At 35.2% G+C, this 23190-nt stretch overlaps 2 protein-coding genes across 6 annotated transcripts in view; one reads left to right on the top strand and one right to left on the bottom strand.

Moving 5' to 3' along the window:
• LOC110462570 (potassium/sodium hyperpolarization-activated cyclic nucleotide-gated channel 3-like) overlaps positions 1–5014 on the top strand; it is a 176459-nt gene extending 171445 nt beyond the window's left edge. For all 5 annotated transcript variants that reach the window (XM_021516945.1, XM_021516861.1, XM_021516693.1 and 2 more), the window contains one exon: positions 41–5014. In XM_021516945.1, coding sequence (XP_021372620.1) covers positions 41–1068 — 1028 coding nt within the window. In that variant the 3' untranslated portion in view covers positions 1069–5014. The remainder of the gene's footprint in view (positions 1–40) is intronic.
• A 7095-nt stretch (positions 5015–12109) lies between these two features.
• Positions 12110–22327, bottom strand: LOC110461841 (glycosylated lysosomal membrane protein B-like). The gene is made up of 6 exons (XM_021515578.1): positions 22227–22327; positions 20840–21115; positions 20142–20351; positions 16074–16301; positions 15327–15619; positions 12110–12737 (listed from the first exon to the last, which is right to left on the bottom strand). Exons 1-6 carry the CDS (start codon positions 22317–22319, stop codon positions 12554–12556), a joined length of 1284 nt encoding a protein of 427 aa, XP_021371253.1. The 5' UTR covers positions 22320–22327; the 3' UTR covers positions 12110–12553.
• Between the last annotated feature and the right edge of the window lie 863 nt (positions 22328–23190).

The following is a 23190-nucleotide window of genomic DNA, read 5'->3' as shown; positions in this document are numbered from 1 at the left end:
TATCATAATAGTATATTCTGCCGTTCATTTTTGTTAACAGAAATCTGCCTACTGACCAATGCCAAGCGAGTCGCAAGCGTGAGAGCGGAGACATACGTCAATGTTTACTCATTATGTGTCAACCACTTTAACATTGTGCTAGAACGTTACCCAGTCATGCGTAGAACGATGGAGAGTGTTGCTGCGGAACGCTTAACAAAGATTGGTAAAAATCCCAGCTTGGTAAGCAGTCGAGCCGATCTAGAGGAAGACCAGAAACTGGTAAACGAAATCGTGATGGAATCTACGCCTGTAGTAACCAGTGCTAGTGAGGACGAGGATAAGGACTCAGACGACAGTTCAGAGAGCTCAAAAAGCTCTAGAAAGAAAAGGAAATTTAAATTCGATTTTACGGGAAAACTTCATCGTATAACAGAAGAACGGAAATCGAAATCGAAAGAAAGCCTGAGAGACTTAGATATACCTAATGGGAAAGTAAGTAGAATGAAGAAGGCGCCATCTGGCCCTAATTTGTTTGGACTCAGAGTTCCTCATTTTCCCGAAAGGAGGCGCTCAGGTAGCGTTGGTGCTGACTTGAATCGAATGCAACAGTCCTCTTGTTCAGACGAATCGCGCAGAGACTCTGATCCGGAGGACCTCAAGGAAAGCAGTAGAAGGTCCAGCTTTCTTGGCACGAAACTGTTTAAGCCATCAGAACATAAACACAAAGTTAAGAAATCTAGAGACAAACGAAAATCAACAGATGACTCCCCGCCATCAGATGGCAAAGGTGCGATGAAGTTTTTGAAAATTCCTGATTCAAAGGAAACAAAGGAACAAAAACAAAAATCCAAGGAAGAGATGGCAATTCATCGAAGAAGCATGGGAGACGGAGAGGAATCATCAGATAAACTGCCAAAAGCGCCCTCCTGTTTAGCACAACCAAAGGAGACGACGATTACTGAAAAACCCGCAACTCGTCCCACTGAGCTTGAGCCAAGTGCAACAACCAAGGCGACGGAGCCTTGTAAACTTAACGTTCCTACTGCCAAGGATGACAACTCTAAACCAGAATCGTCTCGAATATAGTAAGAGCGCAGAGAGCCTAAATATAATGCCATGTTCCCATGCACTGTGTGGTGTGTAAAATGTGCTTCTGTGTTGTTGAACGATAGTATTGTCTAAACTCGCACAAACGTTAAATACGATTAACGATTAGTTTCAATCTGTCAGGACAGGACACAACATCTTACATTAACATATCAGGGAGTTGGATACTCGTTGGCTGCCTCGTCTTGGTCGGTACACAATTCTCATTTCAGTACTGACACACATCTGCTTCCTATATGGTAGTGTTAGTAGTCGTAGAGACGCGTGTCTGTGCTGTGGCGTTGGAGACAGCTTGCCAAAGTTCGTCCTTTAGTGAGTTCCATTAGTTTTGACATTGTCATATACACATTGTAAATATCCATTACAAAACAATGTCAACAAATATTGGTTTTGACGTGGGATGGATGATAAACATCAAGTTACAGTTATATTTGTTTACAAAGTAAGAAATCTTAGTTATTTTTATTTACAAAGCAAGAAGAAAATGCAATTTTTAATCACACATTTTGTACGTTAATGGTGGTATTGATATCGTTTTATTTCGCTTAAATAGTTCAATGTTGATGGAACTATATCAATTTTCATATTACGACAGGACTGCGTGATCGTTTCTGTCAGCGAACACGCAGAGACCAGCAGATAGCTGTTTTTTTTTCTATCAAGATAGAAATTATTGTGAAAAATCATGAATGTTGGATTACTCTCGAGACTAAGCATTCCGATGAAATACTCATTTTCCTCAATACTACTCGAAGCTGACCCTTGAAAGCGTGTGTGATAGCAATCGTAATCTACTAAGAGCAAATCGCAAAAAGAAGCAAATTGTTATTTTATATGAATATGTCGATTATATCTATTAATTAAATAAATTTAGGTTCTATTTGATACTGATTATTGTTAAAAAAAATGTAAATACAATTTCTGTTAATCCGTAATTTATGTGTTTGTACATATCATTTTCAGTATGTGCCAAATTTAGTTTCAGTTATTGACAACGAATGTGGAAATCTTCTATGATAGATAATAAGTCACATTTTACAAGATTAATTTTCGAAAAGTAACGCATTTTGAATATTAATGTATCCAAAATAACAAAACAGTTATCGTTTAATATACAGGTTTTTATTCAAAAATTTAATGGGACTTACACCGATTCCTGAGAAGAATTTCATAGAAAAAGTTTAATCGCTTTACAAACTGGAAATGTGAAAATAAATTCTTAATCATAACAATTTTATTTCCAATCATAGAAACAACGTCTGGTATACATATTATCAAGAATTAAAATTGTTGTCTTACGTTTCATTACAATACCACATGCTATAATAAATATTGCTATGTCCATATACCTTGGTGATCTAATAGAAGGTACGTTAGTCTTTCATTTTTAGGCCAAATATTTTGCATATTTACTTTCATGATTGCCATACAAACAATACCATTATCACAACGTATTGATCATTAGAAATATGTTATCATAATGGTAAACTATATGCAAAATACATGGCCTATCATATACATATATCTATATATTACACGTTGATGGTAGAGTAAACATTGAGTGATCCTAGGCTATGTCCAACTGTCGTGTGGTAGAGTAAACAGTGAGTGATCCTAGGCTATGTCCAACTGTTGTGTGCGATGTGAGCAGCTGATTGTATTTAGGCGAATGTATTAGGTGTATTTTGTATAATATGTGTAAATAAGATAAAATCGCCTATATTACGATCAAGTATGTACATTGTATAAATAAGATACAAATTAGACGTATATTTGTCCATATGTGGGTGTTAATGTATACCATACAATGTAACAAACGATAATAATATGCACGTGCTTCTTCCCGTCATGTAAGTACACTGACCAAAGCCTTGTCAAAGACAGCGTCATATACATTATCTTATCTTGTGGCAGTACGGACCGTTAAGTCTTTTACATGTACATATCAACATGCGGCAACGGTGTTATTTTACGTTAGACCCACTTACACCAAATTATTCTTTTTTTCCAAAATGAATCCTTTTACGATACCAGGGCATCAGTATAAAGTATTCAAAGTTAGTATGAGGTAAAATCTAACGTGTACACAGGGAGACTATCCCACTTGTAAAGTTTACCATAAAATTCCTAAGACATGTGCCATTCTATCATACCATACAGTTATAAGTATACTAAAAAATCCTTTAGGTGAGTTGTAAGTGATCCGCCTGTAGTTTTACAAAACTATAATTACGCCCATAAACAAAGGTTTTTGATAGTTCTTTATTCGTTTGATAAATATAATATAACAAACATATTTATCAAACAAACACTTACATTGTCACGCACACAATTTATTGAACTGTATTAATGAGATAATTTGCAAATTACAAAGTATATTTCGGTTGGTAAAAATCAACATCTTCATTAAGACATAACAAAATTTAATAATAAATTTGGTTTTCAATTTAAAGAAAACCTGTATCTGAAAAGAATTTATCCCTGAATTACAATGTAAGATCAAAAATCAAAATGAGCATTTCTGGTAAAACTAAGCTTCAGGGTTTTTTATTGAAAAAAAGGCATCTCCATGGATGCAAAGAATGTATTATTTCGTTTTTAAATGTTAAATTGATACAGGTTGAGGAAGCGAACAGACCACAGGAGTTGGATACAAAAACAGTTATGAAATGAAATCCATATCCTATAGGAAAAGCATTTGTACGTCATGAAGACTTTTCTGTAAGATAAACGTACGAGACACACGTGACTACACCCATACAATGTGGTAAACGAAACAGGAGGCCAAAAATGAATTACACGGCGCCATACACCTTGTCATTGGGGAAGATAGGGGCCAAAAGTGTGGACATCCAAGTTGGTCAAATCTGCTGTTGAAACAGAAGGGGATGAACTTAAAAAACTTAGTGATTTGGAGCATGTGAATTTCTTATATAGACATGGTAAACATACCAATAGGGGTAGGGCATCACGTGGGTAGAGTCGAATATAGCTATCGCTTTATATTTACCCCTCTGTGCTATGCATGTACCCGTGAAGTCTGTGATAAAAGTATTATCAGGGCAATTATAAAGTATAGTCTTGTAAACTTGCATTGCCGCAAACAAAAACATGTATCTCTGTTAGTACAGTACTTAATAGTAATTGAACGATTAATTAACCACAGCAGTTTACCTTTCCATGGTAACTTATCGTACGATAATGTCGATTTGAAATGAATAATTTTCATTAAATACAGATTAAATTTCCTTTCTGAAATGACGTTCGAGCACTTTATGTATTAATTTCATGGGATGTAGTCTATGTGAGTGGTTTAAAACATTTTAAAAGATAGAAGATAAACCAACAATTATAATTGAAATGCAGCCCGACATTACGAGAGGATCACTATAAGACAATTTAAAATATATCTAAAAATGAAGAAAAAATGTAATCAAGACCTTTTTGAAAAATCTATTGGAAATATTTGTTCTTTTAGAAGACGACTTTGTGTCAAATTAAAAAAAAAATGTTTGTTATAATTAAGCATAAGACATTTGAACCTCTTTTATTTGACACGTTTAGATATGCTCCCAAAAATGAATAACTGATTATCTGGATTACTTCAGTAAGAACTAACACTTATCAATCTCTTGAATAAATAATTGAAGTGCGGCTGGACGAGGTTTTGTTGTATTGTCCGTCAGTTCGTGGCGAGTAGATGACGTCACCACTGACTAGGGGACACTTACCGACTGTATACCTAGTTGTAACAGTCACTATATGTCACTACCACATTGGATCTCAGGTCTGTGTTACGTGTATATACAGTAGCGAACATGTGTCATATGCAAAGGTGAAACAAATATTGCTTCAAATCAATGAAAAATATCAGTGACCGTCATGATAATGTTGATTCAGAGAAATAAAGAGAGATGATCATGAGTACTTGTTCTTGGCTTTTGTCATTCTATGGACAATAACAGAGATAACGTAATGATCTACATTAAACGTAGATTAACGTCACATTAATAACGATACTCGGAATAAAAGGGAGATACGTTTCAAGGTTTGGTTTTATCGTATGTTAAACACGGACTTGGCCCATAGAATACATTTGTACATTGGATCGAATAATGTTTGTCAACAGAGGTCAGTTTTTACACACATGTTATCCCTTTCTAGCAAATTAATTCTTGAAACAGTTTTAAGCATGCAAAAATACACATAAAAATTACCAGCTTTGAGGAAAGAAATTATTCATCTCTACAAGTTATGCTATTTTATAGACAGTTTAGTTAACAGTTTGTGGCAAAATGGAATCTGGAAGTCGCAGCTATTTTTCTTTCTTCTTTGTTAAACGTTTTGCCCCAGTTTATTCCAAATCATAGTGTAGTGTTTTGTTTGTTGATTTCGGTTTTTACGTCATCGCAACAGTCCGAATCCGGATAATCTGAGACCAGGTGTGCACTGGGAGACACCGCCGGGAAAATAGACAAGAAAGATAGGAAGCGAAAAGATTCACAAATGTTGCAATGGGAAAAGCAGATCAACTTTGGTATCTTCCATATTCTCTTCGTTGAGGACACGGAAGAAACCCCCGATTCCGAGGGGACCGACAGTAGTCGCCTTTTACCAGATACATGCGGTGATCTCCAATGTATCCTAAACAGCAGACAAGAAAAAAACACCACCGATTTTGCAAAATGTAGGGGCCCGATATGTACCCGTGGCCCGGCTCCTTTGTTACAATATAATTATATTTCAAATCATGCAAAGCCCTTTTCTTAAGTTTAACCTTGCATCAAAACAATATGCGCATTACTGGTTTAAACAACCTTCAAAAAAAGTTGGGCTCTAGACGTTGGTATTTTTCAAACAAATTTGCATCAGTATATCATCTGATCCTTATCGCCTTAAAATACAGTTTGGTGTAAATAGCGCAATGCCACGGCAGCCATCTCGAATCCCTAAACTTAAAATTAGGCCGTTTGATGTTAGGATTACCTGTATCTATTACAAATGTACTCCCAACAAAGTATGAAAAGTCGACTCAATAGAAACCAAAATATAATCGTAATTGTATCGGCAAATAAGAGGCTACAGCAGATATTCTTCAATAAAATGACTGGGTTACATACACTTAGTCTTTAGTGGTTTTTTTACCTTTATCTTATACAGTTGCTTAAATGAAACAAAACCAACTTTTTCTGATACGTAATACTGAAAAGAATGAAAGCAACTAAGGGGTTCTAAGAATGCATCATATGCGGTACTATTTATTGGTCGATTTCTTTTTTTGTAAAAAAGAATCATGGGCTCCTCAACCCTAGCCTACCTTTTTGATGAGAAGAATGGTTATTTAAGCATAACAAATTAATTGCGTGTTTGACGTCCATTAAGTCGGAAACATAATATCTATTGTACATCAATCTCTGTCGATCAATGCTAATATAAGAGTTAATTGTGTTCCACAATGTCTTAACTTTCTCAGTCAATAGATGTCATTCTCTTAAGACCATCTTGCAAAAAGGTCGTGATTGACATCTTATATCTGATCGGCAAAATAAATGCCTACTGCCTTCCTTAACGTACCTTTTAATACTCATGTGAAGATTCTTTATAATCCGACGAGTCATATTTGTACTTCTTCCGGACCAATTTACCAACGGAAGCATTTGAAAGATAAACTATTGAAGAAACAATATTTGGTAACTTTGTTTTGGCTCATAAATATAACGGGGTCGTTTCCACCTACACCTATAATGAATTGGTATCTTTAGTTTACATAAATGCTTTATAATTATTGGGACATTAACAAATACAAGTATCATTATAGCTTGCTTTCGTCAAATGGAAATCATTTGTTTTTGCATCTTTTAACAGATAACGAATAGTGAAACTAACCTGTGCAGGTTCGGGGAAGAATAAACCTGATGTGTCCAACTGCATGTGGAGGCGACTAATGTGAACCCATGCAGAAGCGAATTATCAAGCGATATTTGAAAAACCAAAAATAGACCTGATATATCCCTCTGCACGTGTGTAGTAAGAGGCGATTCCTGTTCGACTGCCCCTTCCCAACATTCAGAATCTCATATCGGGAGAGAGAGAGAGTACATCTTCCATTTATATAAATATTAAATTCCCTTTGCCCAAAGATTCTCTAGAACAAGTTTGGTTAAAATCTCTTCAACGGTACAGAGAAGGATCTCTTTCATGTTTTCCTCTATTTCCCCTAATGGGCCCCACCCATCTGCCCCAAAGAAGGGGGCCCACACACCTCAGTTTATACAAAATTGATTCTTTTGTCCCTGCGCATGCTTCAGACTGCATTTGGTTTAAATCCCTTCACTTATAATATAGTAGGAGAAATAAATTCCTATAGTTCCCCCATTGGGTCCCGCACCTCCGCCCCCAGAGGGGCCACACCCTCCGTTTGTACAAGCTTGATGCTCCTTTGTCAAAAGATGTTCTAGAGCAAATTTGGTCAAAATTCTTCAATTGGTTGAGAAGAAGAAGATATTAAAAGATTTACCTATTTTCCCTCTTTTTGCCTCCGCCCCTCTGCTCCCAGGGAAACCATACCCTCTACAAAACTGAGAACCCTTTGGCCAACGATGCTCCAGACCAAATTTGGTCAAAAACCTCCAAGCCATTTTAAAGGAAAAAGTTGACAGACGCCTCACGCTGCGCCATGCCATAAGCTCACTTGGCCCTTATGGATAGGTGAGCTAAAAATTTGACGTTAAACACCGATTCATGCCTAACAAATTTTGAATGTATAATGAAGTACACTAAGACATTTTAGTTTATGCAAAGCGAAATTTTCACTAAACACTAATTTAAGAACAATAAATTTTGCACTTGACATTAGTTATGTATAGCAAGTTCTTTGTCCAAGATACCTATACCAGCAAAGAGGTGTATTGTACTGATGATACAGAATGTACCGACTATCTAGGAAACAGTTAAGGTATTAAATACTTAAGCCTCGATATGACACATTACCATAGGATATGAGGACAAGTGAGCATAAAGGATTGTCATAACCTATTTTAATACAAAAACTAAGCGTTAATATTCTATCAACAGTAGTAATATAACGTTACATTATTATCAAGGGAAACATAACTGAAATTACTAGAAAAATACTCTCATTTCATATCATTTATTGAAAAACCATAATACATACAATCTTGATGACAATTAAATTACCTCAGGAACAATAACTGAAAATTTTATGAATGCAGAACATGTGATAATGTTACGTTATATACTTCTTGTTTTTTTTCGAGTTCATGTAGCATGGTATACGTAACTCTGTTTACAACTTAATGACACACATCATCAAAGTTCATTTGATTGTAAAAATTCTTAAGGGAATAATTTAACACACACCTTATATAAATGTACCGGGAAATCATTGGTTTTGTACTTCATTTGTGCCGTACATATACATTCACTGTAACATGTGCTTAAAAACGATTCCGTCTACACAGGTTTACATACAACACATGCGCAATATAGCTTTATTGTAAAATTGTATGTGGTGTCACCTTTACGAGCCTTACAAAAAATCTTAACATGTTGACATTTATGTTGAAGATTTGTTATCACTTTTTACACGTACAAACATATTTATCACAATCTAACGTGAATTGGATTAATACATGTATACATGGGACCTATTGTGCGTGGTGAAGCATCTGTGTGCTATACATTTTTTTTGTATCCCCCCACACCTTAGAAACAAGTGTCAAGGGGTGTTGATAAAAAAAGCTGATTTAGTGCTATCCGGCAGTAGACTAAATGCATTAAATAGTTGAAAAGTCAAACATGGCTGGTAAACAATCGTCCAAAGAAAACGGTCGGAATTAAAAAATTACTGTTATATATTTGTATGCATTAAAAAAACGTGTGTGTTAAGTTTAACTTCTCATTGCCTTGTCTTTTACATCAGTCTAATTTGTTTGCCATAACGAAATATAGAGAAGAAGCATATACTGTACTTTATCTTCTACCATATAACCTGTAGAGTTTTTTAATGCTATGCTGAATATGTAATACATGTATTTCAGCTGTTGAATAAACAACAGTGGGACAACACATCAAACCATTGAATAACACAATTGGTGCTTTTTTTCAAAGATAGAGAAGAATCATATACTATAATTTGTCTTATATATAACTACATGTAATTGATCAACTTTTGTAAATTGTTCTACACAATTTTACAGGTGTATTACTAAAATACTATGGTGGAGAATGAAAATGTGACGAAACAATTTGGCACACTAGTACTTGTTATGATTAGATGAGGACTGTGAAACATAAAGTCTCTATAATATGTTGTCATGGACAGGAACATGACCGTATAGCACAAACACATATAACATGCATCTCGTATTTCAACATTCCATACTTTCAAGTTGGAATGTGATGTAATCAATGTAAATGTATCACAGCATTTGCTTAAGTTAACCTTGATTTTAAACAAACATTAGCAAGACTATGGAAACATCACGTACTCCAGGACATGTAAATATAAACAACTAACATACTAAGTCACTAAAGATATATATACTACATTTTGCAATTCTACTACCATGGCGATGAAACAACTCTGATCATTGGTTAATAATCATGTATTATCAAAAATAATCAACATATGTGTATGTATTATGGTAAATATTCAATGAGGGTGATAAATATTTAATGAGGGTGGTAAATATTCAATGAGGGTGGTAAATATTTAATGAGGGTGGTAAATATTCAATGAGGGTGGTAAATATTCAATGAGGGTGGTAAATATTTAATGAGGGTGGTAAATATTCAATGAGGGTGGTAAATATTTAATGAGGGTGGTAAATATTCAATGAGGGTGGTAAATATTTAAGGCAATTTTGGAAACGAAGCTGAGTTAACTATTTACCAACATATTTTTAATCTTTTGAAACTAAGCTTTTCAATTCATGTTGGTTTGGTTAAAGTCCATTTCTCTATGAAAACACCTTTCTTTCAACTGCCCCTTTCCTGTTTAATTTTTCTAGGGAAAATATATATGACATATCCCTAGTTGGATGCACAGAAAAAACATTAGGTTTTCTGTGAAGCATTCGGCGTTTACAAATAATAATTATTTCAACATTAAAAATGTATTACATTTAATTAACGTGAATGGCAAGCACAATCCTCGATATCCAGGGCTTATATAGGACTAGTTTTATCAACATCAAAAGAATCTCAGTCGTGTAACGGTCAAACTTACTGGCTTTGAAGTCGGGCGTCACTCCTCTGTAATCTTCAGAGGTATCAGCTTAGTGATTGGTCAGGTTTTTTTTTACCTGAGACCAATCAAATAGCTAGTCGTATGCCTTCAATTTTGCTATGACATATTCCAGGGGTGAAAAGAGTGGAAGTGGGCGTAACCCCTGGATATCGAGGATGGGCAAGCGCTTTATCACAGCTTTTAAAATACTGACAAAGATCTGGTTTTTAGTCAAATTACACGATATACAAAACAAAAATGTGATTTTCCAGTGCAAACAAATTCATATTGTTAAAATTGTTATAATCAGAAATACAAGTAAAGAAAATGATCTCATATGGTTCAGTTTACATCCAGTACAGTATAATATATACAAACAGGAGTTTAAGTTGATTCCTTGCATTGAGCATTTCAGAAGTCAAATACAAATAGCCCTGAAATTTTGAAAATCAAAACACACATCCTTTCAAACTCTTGAGTTTAAGATGATTTTAGAGAGTGATATATATACATCTGTATAGAAATCAGTTTGATTTAGTGTTACATGTATAAAGAGCTAAACAAACCTCATCCTCTTCTGAATGAAGTATCATGCATTTAATATTCATGCATCACAAAAGTGATCATTTGATAATTTTACAAGACATCTTGTAAAGTTTGAGACAGAGTTTATAAAATATCCTACTTGAGAACTTTTCTGATGGTATTTGATAATACTTCACCATTTCAAAGATACATAGTGTTATGTTTTAGGTATATTTTTTCCAGTTTTAAAAAAGTTATTAACTTTCCACTAACTGAACTAGTAAAATCATGAATAAGTGCTGTTCAAGAATCTTTTGAATTCAAATGTTAGACCACCTTACAAAAACAACAAATACTTTTCTATATATACCTTTTTTTAGGTACAAATGTGTACAGGTAACATAAACACTTATGTACTACTGTCACATCAATATTCTCAAACATGAAAAATATCTCATATTATCTGTTCATTAATTTCCAAACATGTACAATATAAAGCTATTTATAATTAAAAACTGCATGGACATTTGTTCAAATTAACTTTCACTCAACTCACACTACAACATCATTCCATTCCACAATGTACATGTTTTAACAAATAATGGTAGTTAATATTCCCATAATAAATTCTTCATCAGAGCACAGTTTACTTTCTTCACTGAACACAAAAAAAAATCTTATTTAAAATGCTAAGACTGTTGGTGAATTTTGTCATCAAAATAATGTTCAATGCAAAAGACAAACATTTGAAGAAACATAGAGTATTTGAAAATTAACAGTACAAACACAAAAACATTGATTGACATCTATGAGAATGAATTCATACATGTTTATGTTTTGTACACAATCTCATAATAAAACAAGAGGCCCCGAGTTCCTGTATCGCTCACCTGTTTCTTTTGTTAAATGAAAATAACATATAGGTAACTTAAGACCAAATTTGGTAACAAGCTCACAAGGCATTTTAACATCTATTTAACGGTTATAACATTTTTAATTTTAAAGCTTTTAACCCACATTGACCTTTGACTCCCGACTTGCATTTAAAGTTGACCTTTGACCTCATTACTGTAATAAAGAAAACAATTCACACAGCTGGTCTACATAATTAACCAAGTACCATGCCTCTAGTCCAAATGGTTCTTAGGATATTGCTGTTTGAAGTTTTTAACATATTTGACCCATGTGACGTTGAAAATAGGTCAAGGTCATTTTAATGAGGAAACTTTATAGCACTTCATCCCAGGTACCTTCTGGCCAAATATCATGACCCTAGGTCCTCCAGTTTTTCAGAAGAAATCGTTCAAATGAAAAAGTTGACGAGAGGATCCGGAGGACGGCGGACACTGCTGTACAGCATAAGCTCCCATGGCCCTTTAGTGGCGCCAGGTGAGCTTAAAAATGTATTGTCTACTGCAAAGGCATGTTGTTGCAACCATAAATTAGATACTGCTTTAACCAAATTTTTGATATCAATAGTCATTTTAACCACAAAACATATATTTTTAAGCAATTCTTCAATATATTCTGATTTTTGTTTTTTAATTTGCACAGAAATTGTGAAAAGTAAAAAAAAAAAGGTTTCTTGTAAACCAAGACACGATGGATTCATGTTATGACCATGTTAAAGATGAAATCTTGATCAGTTGTAACGTCCACCTGTTACTGTCAGCATTCTTTATTTGATGTTCAGTTAATAAGGTTTTCAGAGAAGCTTGGAGAAGCAGTTTTACGCAGCTTTTTCTTCACAACCACATATACACCACCAAAGACCATGAGAACGACAGGCAGGCCAAGACCTGCAGATATCACCCCTACCACAAGGGAGGATACTTTGTCAGCCGGTGGAAGTCCATAGCCTAGAGATCCTGACCTGAAATACAAAATAGAAATGAAACTAATCAGATACCGAATAGAATATCAACAATACTACTGTGCAAAACAGTACATCATCAACATTTCTACAGGTGTGAATGATATCTTTATTAATATAGATATCCAAACGTTTGCTGAAACTGGTGCCTCGGTGTAATTTGTTTTGCTGTCTTTCATTGGCTTCACTTGAATCACAATCAAAACAAGAGGCCCAAGAGGGCCTGTATCGCTCACCTGAATATTTAAGCAGTCATAGCAAAATATTCTCATTAAATATTATATTGCACTAAAAATATTTCCCTCGCAAACTTTGTTGGCTCCATCTGTTGAAACTACTAGCAAAATATTATTATAAGATTCTATGCTTTTTGATTCTTCTTCAGAAGTTGCTGACATATTTTTCCCTGTGATCTTGTAAGTAGGTCAATGTCATTTTCCTTCTCAAATTGGTTAGCTCTATTCCAAAAAGCTACCAGCCAAATCTTATGAATCCATTCCTTTTAGTTCTCAAGAACAAATCCATTAAAATGTTGTTGACCTCTGTGACCTCTAAAGTAGGTTGAGGTCATTTTCATTTGCAAACTTTGGTGAGCTCTATCCCGGGAAGTCACCAGCCAAATATTATAATTTTATGCCTTTTAATTCTTCAGAAGAAGCTGTTTGAACTGTTTGACATATTTGAACGCTGTGACCTTGAAAGTAGGTCAAGGTCATTTTCATTCGCAAACTTTGTTTGGCTCTTTCCCAGGAAGCCACCTGCCAAATATTAAGATTTTATAACTACCAGTTCTTCAGAAGAAGTCGTTTAAAGTGTTTGACATATCTGCCTCATGTGACCTTAAAAGAAGGTCAAGGTCATTTTCATTCTCAAACTTTGTTCGGCTCTTTCCTAGGAAGCTACAAGCCAAATATAGAGATTATATACCTTTCAGTTCTTCAGAAGAAGTCGTTTGAAGTGTCTGACACATTTGACTCCTGTGACCTTGAAAGAAGGTCAAGGTCATTTTCATTCTCAAACTTTGTCGGGCTCTATCCAAGGAAGCCATCAATCAAAAATAAAGATTCTATACCTTTCAGTTCTTCAGAAGAAGTCATTTGAAGCTTTTGACATATATGACCCCTGTGACCTTGAAAGTAGGTCAAACTAGTTTTCATTCTCAAACTTTGTTGGGCTCTATCCCAGGAAGCCACCAGCCAAATATAAAGATTATATACCTTTCAGTTCTTCAGAAGAAGTCGTTTGAAGTGTTTGACACATTTGACCCCTGTGACCTTGAAAGAAGGTCAAGGTAATTTTCATTCTCAAACTTTGTTGGGCTCCATCCAAGGAAGCCATCAGCCAAATATGAAGATTCTATACCTTTTAATTCTTCAGAAGAAGTCGTTTGAAGTTTTTGACATATTTGACCCCTGTGACCTTGAAAACAGGTCAAGGTCATTTTCGTTCTCAAACTTTGTAGGGCTCCTACCAACGAAGCTTTCAGCCAAATATCATGCCTCCAGGCCTGACTGTTCTTCAGAAGAAGTTGTTTAAAGTAAAAGTTGACGGACGAGGACGGACGGACGGACGACGGACGCCGCGCCACGGCATAAGCTCACTTGGCACTTCGTGCCAGGTGAGCTAATAAAAACATAACAAAAGGCAATGTTGAACAAGGAACCTGAATTGAGACTTTTTATATTGTTCATATATCTATTGCCAAGCTAAAACATGCATCACAACCTGCGTGTATAATTCTGTGGAAAGGATTTTATTAAAGGACCTACATGTAAATTTGACAAGGAGCAAATATGCCCCTATTAAACAGAACCAAACTACTTGGAAATATTTAAATTTTGGAAACTTTTATGTTTTCAAATCTACAATGAATTTGTTAGGTTAGTTTTGTAAAATTCCAAACAATGGTCATTAGGAATATCAAGGTTCCCTAATCCTTAATGAGTGGTGGTTGGTTATCATGTTTATCTAACCCAAGTTAATTTTAAAATTGTAAAGAGACACAAATTTTATCAACACTGACCGCTATTTACCAAACTTTAATAGACACTAGGATGACCCTGCTGTATTTCCAAGACAAACAGTTTGGTTTAACTTTGTTTAATGTCCTATCAACAGCTAAATTATTTAAAGGATGTGTCCCAATGTGTGTTGCATATATATATATGCGTGTGTGTGTGTGCAGGAGGCAGGGTATGTTGGTGTAATTGCCTCCTTGTGATAGCGCGGATCTGATGTCGACTTTATAGTGCTATCTCACTGAAATACCATGCTAAACACACCCAGCACAGCATTCCGCCTGATCGCATTATACTGACAACAGGTGAACCAGTTGTTGCCATTCCCTCTAAATGCTGAATATTAAGCAGGGAATAACAACTACCATTTTTAAGAACTTTGGTATGTCAAGGCCAGGGGACAGAACATTGCCTTCCTTACCTGGGCAAACGTTCAACATTAAAGCCAAACGTCGATATTGCCAAGCACAGCGCTAGGCAAACAGATGACTCATTAAGGTATTTACTAGTGAATGAGAAGACCCACTATACGTACTTACAAGTCACTGGTAGGACATAGTTCAGTACTTACCATGCTGTGTAATTGTTCTTGGTGAAAAATCCATCCTTAGACAGCCCAAATGAGAAATTGGAATAAGACATTTTAACATCAACGGTTTTATCAGCTCCATAGAAAGCGTAAGCTATACTGTTCTTGACGAAATCGTTTGAAGTTTTGTCTACTGCTGTGAGAGTTTGTGGGCCGTACTTCTTCACGGCAGTGCCTACTGAGCGTGCCCTGGCGGCTTTCATATAACAGATTGGCTTCCACTGTAGGAAGCCACCTTCTGCTTTTTCAGCAGGGCGACTTACTAAATTGTTTATCTGAAACAAAAAAAATCCTTATATTAGAGTCAGATAAGAAAAAATACAATTTTCATAGCAGGAAGTACCTAAAATCATAAACCTGAGTGAATACACATTTAACATCATAAGAAAAGTTTATCTTTAAAACATTCTATAAACACAGTTTTTGTATAATATATGAACTTTAAAACTTGTTAAACAACTATACAACCTACATTATATATTGGTTACAATTTAATCATTAAATAATAATGTATTCAACTAAAACATTACAGATTGAAATATTAGAATTAAAACTATACTTGTCCCATGTACTCTAACATTCCTAATGCAAAAACAAAAAGGTTTTTGATAAATTTTCATACACAATACTATACGTTCAGTTAAAATGCTGGCAAAGGATCATTATGAAATCTGAACCGAGTTGAAATGTCTTGTTTATATCAGTATACTTTTACAAGATGGTACTTACAGAAAACACACCAGGTGAGTATTCATCATCAATGGACTTTGTAAGCTCTATGGACATATCTCCTTTGTCCGAGTCCTCACTAAAGAAGATAGTCTCCACTCCATAGCGGGCACTGGACATATTTCCATTGTCAATGTCCTGGAGGATGAAGTCAAAATGTGTTGTGTCCTCATTGTATTCCAGGTGAGGTAGGTAATCTGCCCTGTCACCATGGTCAAACAGGTGAAACTGTAACACAGGATTGTCATGCTTACTTTCACAAAATTACATCAAAAACAACAAGTGTCTGTAGGTATAAAGAGGCAATACATATCTAGTAATGGTCTTCTTCAGCGATGTCTTGTAGGTCTACTTCTACATTAAGGTCAGGGCCCTGTAGTGAGGCAAAGAAACATTAATAATGTCAGTGATGTCGTCAAGTTCTGCATCTACAACTATAAGTCTTGACCTGTAGCGAGGCAAAGAAACATTAATAATGTCAGTGATTTCGTCAAGTTCTTCATCTACAACTATAAGTCTTGACCCTGTAGCGAGGCACAGAAACATTGATAATGTCAGTGATTTTGTAAAGTTCTGCATCTACAACTATAAGTCTTGACCCTGTAGCGAGGCACAGAAACATTGATAATGTCAGTGATTTTGTAAAGTTCTGCATCTACAACTATAAGTCTTGACCCTGTAGCGAGGCAAAGAAACATGAATAATGTCAGTGATTTTGTCAAGTTCTGCATCGACAACTATAAGTCTTGACCCTGTAGCAAGGCAAAAAAGTAACAAGAGGTCCATTGGACCTGTATCGCTCACCTGATTTTATATATAAGTCGTTACAACTGAATGCATTAGTACATCTTTATATGAAAATTCCTCAAAACCAGACAAGATCGATTTTCTAACCCAACTGGGACCACAATATCTGACTTTCAACTAATCAGAGGCCTCCATTGAGTTGCCATGTTAACAGATTTTGAAATAAGTAATATGTCATATTACAGGGGGTAATTAGACAATAGTTTAATTTTCATTCAACTATAAGCTTTTATAAATTAACCTAGAAACCATTTTTTAACAATTTATGAAAACTACACCATAGAATATGATAATCTAGCTGTACCATTTCTTAGGACCGCAGGGGTCAAATCAACCTCATTCAATTAAGAAATGTTTGTTCCTCCTCAATAATGTTTTTGACCAAATTTTGTACAGTCCACTCAGGCAATTAGGGCATATTAGCATCTTAATGCAATATAAAAAAAATCTTATTTGGGGCCTGGTCTTCATAGCCCCAGGGGTCGAACCAGTCTCATTTATTTAGGAAATGATTGCCCTCCCCCAATGAAGTTTCAGAGCAAATTTGGTTGAAATATTCTTTGGCATTTAGAAGGAGATGCATTTTACAGCAAAGTTAGCTAAGTTCCCCTTCAGGGCCCCGCCCCCCTGGCCTCATAGGTTGAACCAACCTCATTTATTTAAGAAATGATTGTCCATCCCTACTGATGCTTCAGACTAAATTTGGTTGAAATCCTCTCTTTATGTATGCATCACCACTCATGAAAGAAACAATGGATAATTCATTTATGTTGATATCAACAATAATTGTCCAGACAACGCATGCCGATTTATAACTAGTTACAGACAGAAACTGTTTGATTTTATTTGGCACATTACCTGTCGAACCTCAGTGATATTTACAAAATTACAAATTCAATCCGGTGTTTCAGAATGGAACAGGAATTCTAAATATCGATATAACGACAATCTCAGTTACATCAAAGTATTACAATGTTTTCTTTTTTTTATTTCATTTTTTAACTAACATCTCTATACAGTTACTTTTATAGACTTATCGACAAATATGAAATATGCACTTTTTTCTATAGCAATAATCAAACAATTTTTTCCAACATTGTTTCAATCATTCATTTTGTGACCTGACAGACGCACGCAGAGGATTTAATATGCGGAGAAAAACCCTGTGGTTGAGCAAGTAACCGGGATTGAATCCGGCAATCTTGGTGAAGACGAGCGCGCTATCCACTGCGCCACCCGACCCATCATAGAACAAATATCATTAGAGTTTGTTTTATTTTTATCCATCGACAAGCCGACTTTGAATAATTTTTATCTTGACTCATTCTGAAAGCAAAGTAATTATCTCATTCTGAATCAGTAGATATCAGAGATCAACAAAAGCTTCGCTCTTTTAAGGCTTTTCCTTTTCATATTAATAGTAGGGTGTATTCTAGTAGTTGTCGGTGTATATAGAGCTGAATACCTAGTAGTTGTCGGTATATATATAGAGAGCTGTATACCTAGTAGTTGTCGGTGTATATATATAGAGCTGTTTACCTAGTAGTTGTCAGTGTATATAGAGCTGTATACCTAGTAGTTGTCGGTGTATATATAGAGCTGTATACCTAGTGGTTGTCGGTGTATATATATAGAGCTGTATACCTTGTAGTTGTCGGTGTATATATATAGAGCTGTATATCTAGTAGTTGTCGGTGTATATATAGAGAGCTGTATTCCTAGTAGTTTTCAGTGTATATATAGAGAGCTGTATACCTAGTAGTTGTTGGTGTATATAGAGCTGTATACCTAGTAGTTGTCGGTGTATATAGAGCTATATACCTAGTAGTTGTCGGTGTATATATATTGAGCTGTATACCTAGTAGTTGTCGGTGTATATATATAGAGCTGTATACTTAGTAGTTGTCGGTTTATATATAGAGAGCTGTATACCTAGTAGTTGTCGGTGTATATATATAGAGCTGTATACATAGTAGTTGTTGGTGTATATATAGAGCTGTATACCTAGTAATTGTCGGTGTATATATATATAGAGCTGTATACCTAGTAGTTGGCGGTGTATATATATAGAGCTGTATATCTAGTACTTGTGTGTGTATATATATATAGAGCTGTATACCTAGTAGTTGTCGCTGTATATATATAGAGCTGTATACCTAGTAGTTGTCGGTGTATATATAAAGAGCTGTATACCTGTACCCTGTAATGATAGTAGAGGGTATAGTTATTAGTAGTACACATTAATGTTGGGAATCTGTTGAAATGTTGTAATCATGCAATCACTGGTTACCTATAAGATCTATTAACATTTTTGAAAACTGCAAGTGACTTAAACAAATAAAAAGGTACCGTGTAGGCATTACCTCCCTTTGAACAATGAATCAGTAATTTATAGTCCTAAGTGGCCATGGGCGGCCATGAAAATAATTTTAAGTAAGTCAGTGATGATGCCAACATAAAAGCTGAAAAGAAATATTAGGTCAATTCTGCTGCTTAACTCTTGTCAGTTTCTAGCAAGAATATGCACTTTAAATCATCAATAACTTTTAAATTAAATCCCCATTATACATGTATCTACACAAATTTATTAAAAGTAAACTTGATCATGAATTCTGTAGTTGGATTAATCAGTCGGGCCTGATCATATATAACTTACCAATCTGAACAACATAATATATACATTTCTCTCATTACCCTGCGTGTAAGATAGAGCTGTCCAGGGTAAGAAAGGGGTGTAGGACATTTCTATCCTACACCCCATTGCACGTGACGTGACGTCACATTGGCTCAACAATGACGTAACGTCACAAATTTGGAACTCTCCGATGCCCCAATGCAGAAATTAAAACCTTTTACTAAATATTAACTGTACATGTTAGAAAGATGTGATTATTTTTTCTGTGCAAACATTGTTTGCAAATATGGGATATGCTTAATCTGGCTGGACGATTCATTTTCGTCTCAAAAGCTCATGGGAAAAATTGATATTTTCAAAATGGTGCCCAGTCCAAACGCATTTTAATGGTTTCTGGGCATATTATGGTGGTTGGAATGAGAGAAAAATATTCTTTCATGCCAAGGGGTGTAGGATAGGGAAATTCCACCCGAGGTGTTTTCAAATTTGGTAAAACCCAAGGCTTTGCCGAGGGTTTTTCCAAATTTGAAATCCTGAGAGTCTTATAATACACGCTATACAGATAGTAGGGGTAGTTCTGGAGGGTACAGTATAGAGGATTACTGAACAGGTTAACATACACACACCTGTATTGTAAGGGAACCATTTACAATGACAGTTGGTAGGTTGGAATCTGTTTGTTGGATCTTTAATGCAATAAGTTCATCTGACGAGGTGTCCAGCAAATTCTCCCACATTGTAACATCAGACAGGAAATCAAAGACTGTCAGCTGAGAACTTGGCTGTGTGTAGTGGGAAAGGTCTGCAGCATCGGATGTGTCATTGTACTGAAATAACTGGTAAAAAAACATTAAAAACAAACAGTAAGTTTTCCTTGTACAAACCTGCAGAATGTGAGTTCATTGGCTAATCTTTTCATTAATCTTGTAATTGTGCTTTCATTGTGAAGATGAACCATGCATTGCAAAGAAAAACAAGCATATGGTTTGCCAGATTTTATATAAACGTTATGGGAGGAAAAAGTCATCTAAACATTTGATAGCTGGTTCTCATGCTTACCTAACTACGTATGATTTTATCTTAAATTGTAAAAATAAATTCTAGAAACCTGGTATTTTTATACAATTTGAACATCAATTAGCTTGCATTACATGAATATCATATAGCCAAGCAAAATTCATATATATATATAATCTTCGGCTAAATTACACACACAAAGAGTCTTAGATAATGTTTCACAAATAATATTGGAGATCATTGTAGATAGAGAATATATATTGATTTACATGTAATCTTTCCTTGTAAACATTGTACGTGAACATACCCTTGTGAACATGATGCCATAAGAATACAGCACTTTCGTTAGAGGATTGGGGGTAGATATTGCTCCTGTAGTGTCGTTTGACCTCAGTTTGTCCCAATTGAACTTCAATTTGTCATGTTCTCTGTCTGTTAGGGTGTTGGTGCGAATCACCAGTGCAGTGGGAGTCCCTACAGTTGTGAACACGAAGTGAAGAGTGTCTGCATCTCCCCTCGCCTTCACATAGGCAAGGCCGCCTCCACAGTCCTCACTGCAATCTGGGTTTAGGTAGGTGTTTAGCTGTATAAAAGCAATTATGAACAAGATGATAAGCATACAACTTCCACATGAATAAAAAATAAATTTTGACGCACCATGACAAGTACAGCACGACACACATATATGCATGTTCAGTGTGATATTAGTATTGATTTTAAATTAACTACCGTAATCAAAATGGTAATTTTTATTTACTGGTGCAGATTGTTTGTTAAACTGCAGATGAAACGACCAGAGAAAAATTGGTTGTTTTTGTACACCTTTTGTACAATGTAAACTTACTAGTTTGTTATAGTGTCTACATAATTGATGTTTAAACATTTTTGTAATTAGATCGTTCCAGAAAATACCAGAAAATGGTAGAATTGCATTGAGTATATGGTCACTATTCTATCCTAAATGGCACACAGCCTTCCTCACTGTTGTCAAACATGACGTCGTTAGAACCTAACATCAACTATTACGCTTAGTACTCCTTGCTGCACTTTTTATGAAGCAAGATTTTTTGTCTTTAGAAAATGTTACATCATGTGGCAAATAGTTTTTCCATAAAATACCATAAAATTTTCACTCATAAGGCATAAAATACTGATGTTTTCAATCATGCTTTGCACTTGTGAAAAATATTGTTATTTTACAATACTCGTGAAATACAAGTCAAAATTGTAATATATATTCAACAGGAATACATGAAATAGCTGTTATGTATATTCATTTGTTGTACAGTACATGATAAAAATTATCCTACAGAGTATTTATTACTGAAAAGGATCTGCCTCTGTAATGTTGAATTCTTAATCAACTGGTGTTCTATAACATAGAACTAAATAATTATGTTAACTACTAATTTTTGAAGGGGTTGTGGATCACCCTCTTATTAGGGATTTTCCTTCATTTTTGAGGATATCTCAGTGATAAAAATGTCTCACAACCGAGGGTCTGAGTAATAAAATTGTTACTCAAATGGGTAACTATTACCCAAATGCAAGATTATTACCCTATGCGCCGTTGTGATCAGCCATAAATACAAGCTTACTGTCTATACTTTTGCTAATTTAATACATCTTATAAAAGTAATTGTATATCAAACAGTGCAGCTACAAATCATAAATAGTTATTCGTTTAAATTTACCTGTCGTTTTGGTGTGTAGCCATTACTCAAAATAGCAAAGGATATGCACGCCAAAACAGAGACAACATGTCCAAACTCTCTGGTGGTCGCCATCTTTGAAGTGGTTTGAAAAGTCACATGATTTTTATATCACAATCAGCTGATCTGTCGTAGGCGTTAAAAAAACAGAGTTACTTCCCCTTAGCCGTGTTCACCTCGAAACGAGAGTCGTTATGTTGGCATAAATTTACAAAACGAAATTGTTATTATGCCACGATAAATATACAACAAGTGTTACATGTACGTATTTAACAAAGCAGCAGATACGTATGCTGCATTGGAATAAGTAGAGACTTACAGGGGCGTCTGGGCAAGTTCGGCCCCGACATTTATAAGTCCGCCACCGGGCATCTCATACTTTTGGTCTTGAACAAATACTTGCAACTTTTTAGATATTTGCAGTTCATTTGACTAGGCGGGACAATCACATGAAAACCTGTGATGAAACTGTCAATTTTTGATTAACTGAAAGTCGGCGAAACAGTTACTTTTAGGAGTGTAAATGCTCCTTTCTAGGATTGCGGGTTGTAGGTAAATCTTGTACCCCGCTCCCGTCCCAAAACCCCGTACCAGGTTGATGGAGATATTTTAATATCTCATTAACGCGATCGTTTATATTTTTTTTTATAAAATTATACAATAATTTCAAACATGGTGGATGGTGAGATTGACCAATGAAATTCTTCGAATTTCCATGAGATGTGTATAGGGGATATGTTCCTTCTCTCATCATATTATTTGCATATTGCTTGCATGATATTCAGTTTCCTACCATGTCTACACTTATAGTCGGTCACTCACAGGCCAAGTACTTCCATAAGTACTTGCGTTCAAGTGATGATAATTTTGACATCTCCATCAACCTAGCTCGTGATTCAGTACCCATCGTCCTCGAACGATTCCAGCAGCTCTGTGAGCGGATATG

Source organism: Mizuhopecten yessoensis, unplaced genomic scaffold (assembly GCF_002113885.1).
Source record: "Mizuhopecten yessoensis strain PY_sf001 unplaced genomic scaffold, ASM211388v2 scaffold207, whole genome shotgun sequence".
In the NCBI taxonomy this organism is placed as follows: domain Eukaryota; kingdom Metazoa; phylum Mollusca; class Bivalvia; order Pectinida; family Pectinidae; genus Mizuhopecten; species Mizuhopecten yessoensis.
The sequence above is the reverse complement of the archived record's forward strand: the minus strand, read 5'-3'. Positions and strand labels throughout refer to the sequence as shown.

Coding starts and splice junctions, on each gene's coding strand:
- LOC110461841 (XM_021515578.1), bottom strand. CDS start 22,319: ATGGCGACCACCAGAGAGTTTGGACATGTTGTCTCTGTTTTGGCGTGC. Junction 21,116..22,226: donor GCTACACACCAAAACGACAG/GTAAATTTAAAC, acceptor GCTTTTATACAG/CTAAACACCTACCTAAACCC. Junction 12,738..15,326: donor AAGAACAATTACACAGCATG/GTAAGTACTGAA, acceptor TTTGTATTTCAG/GTCAGGATCTCTAGGCTATG.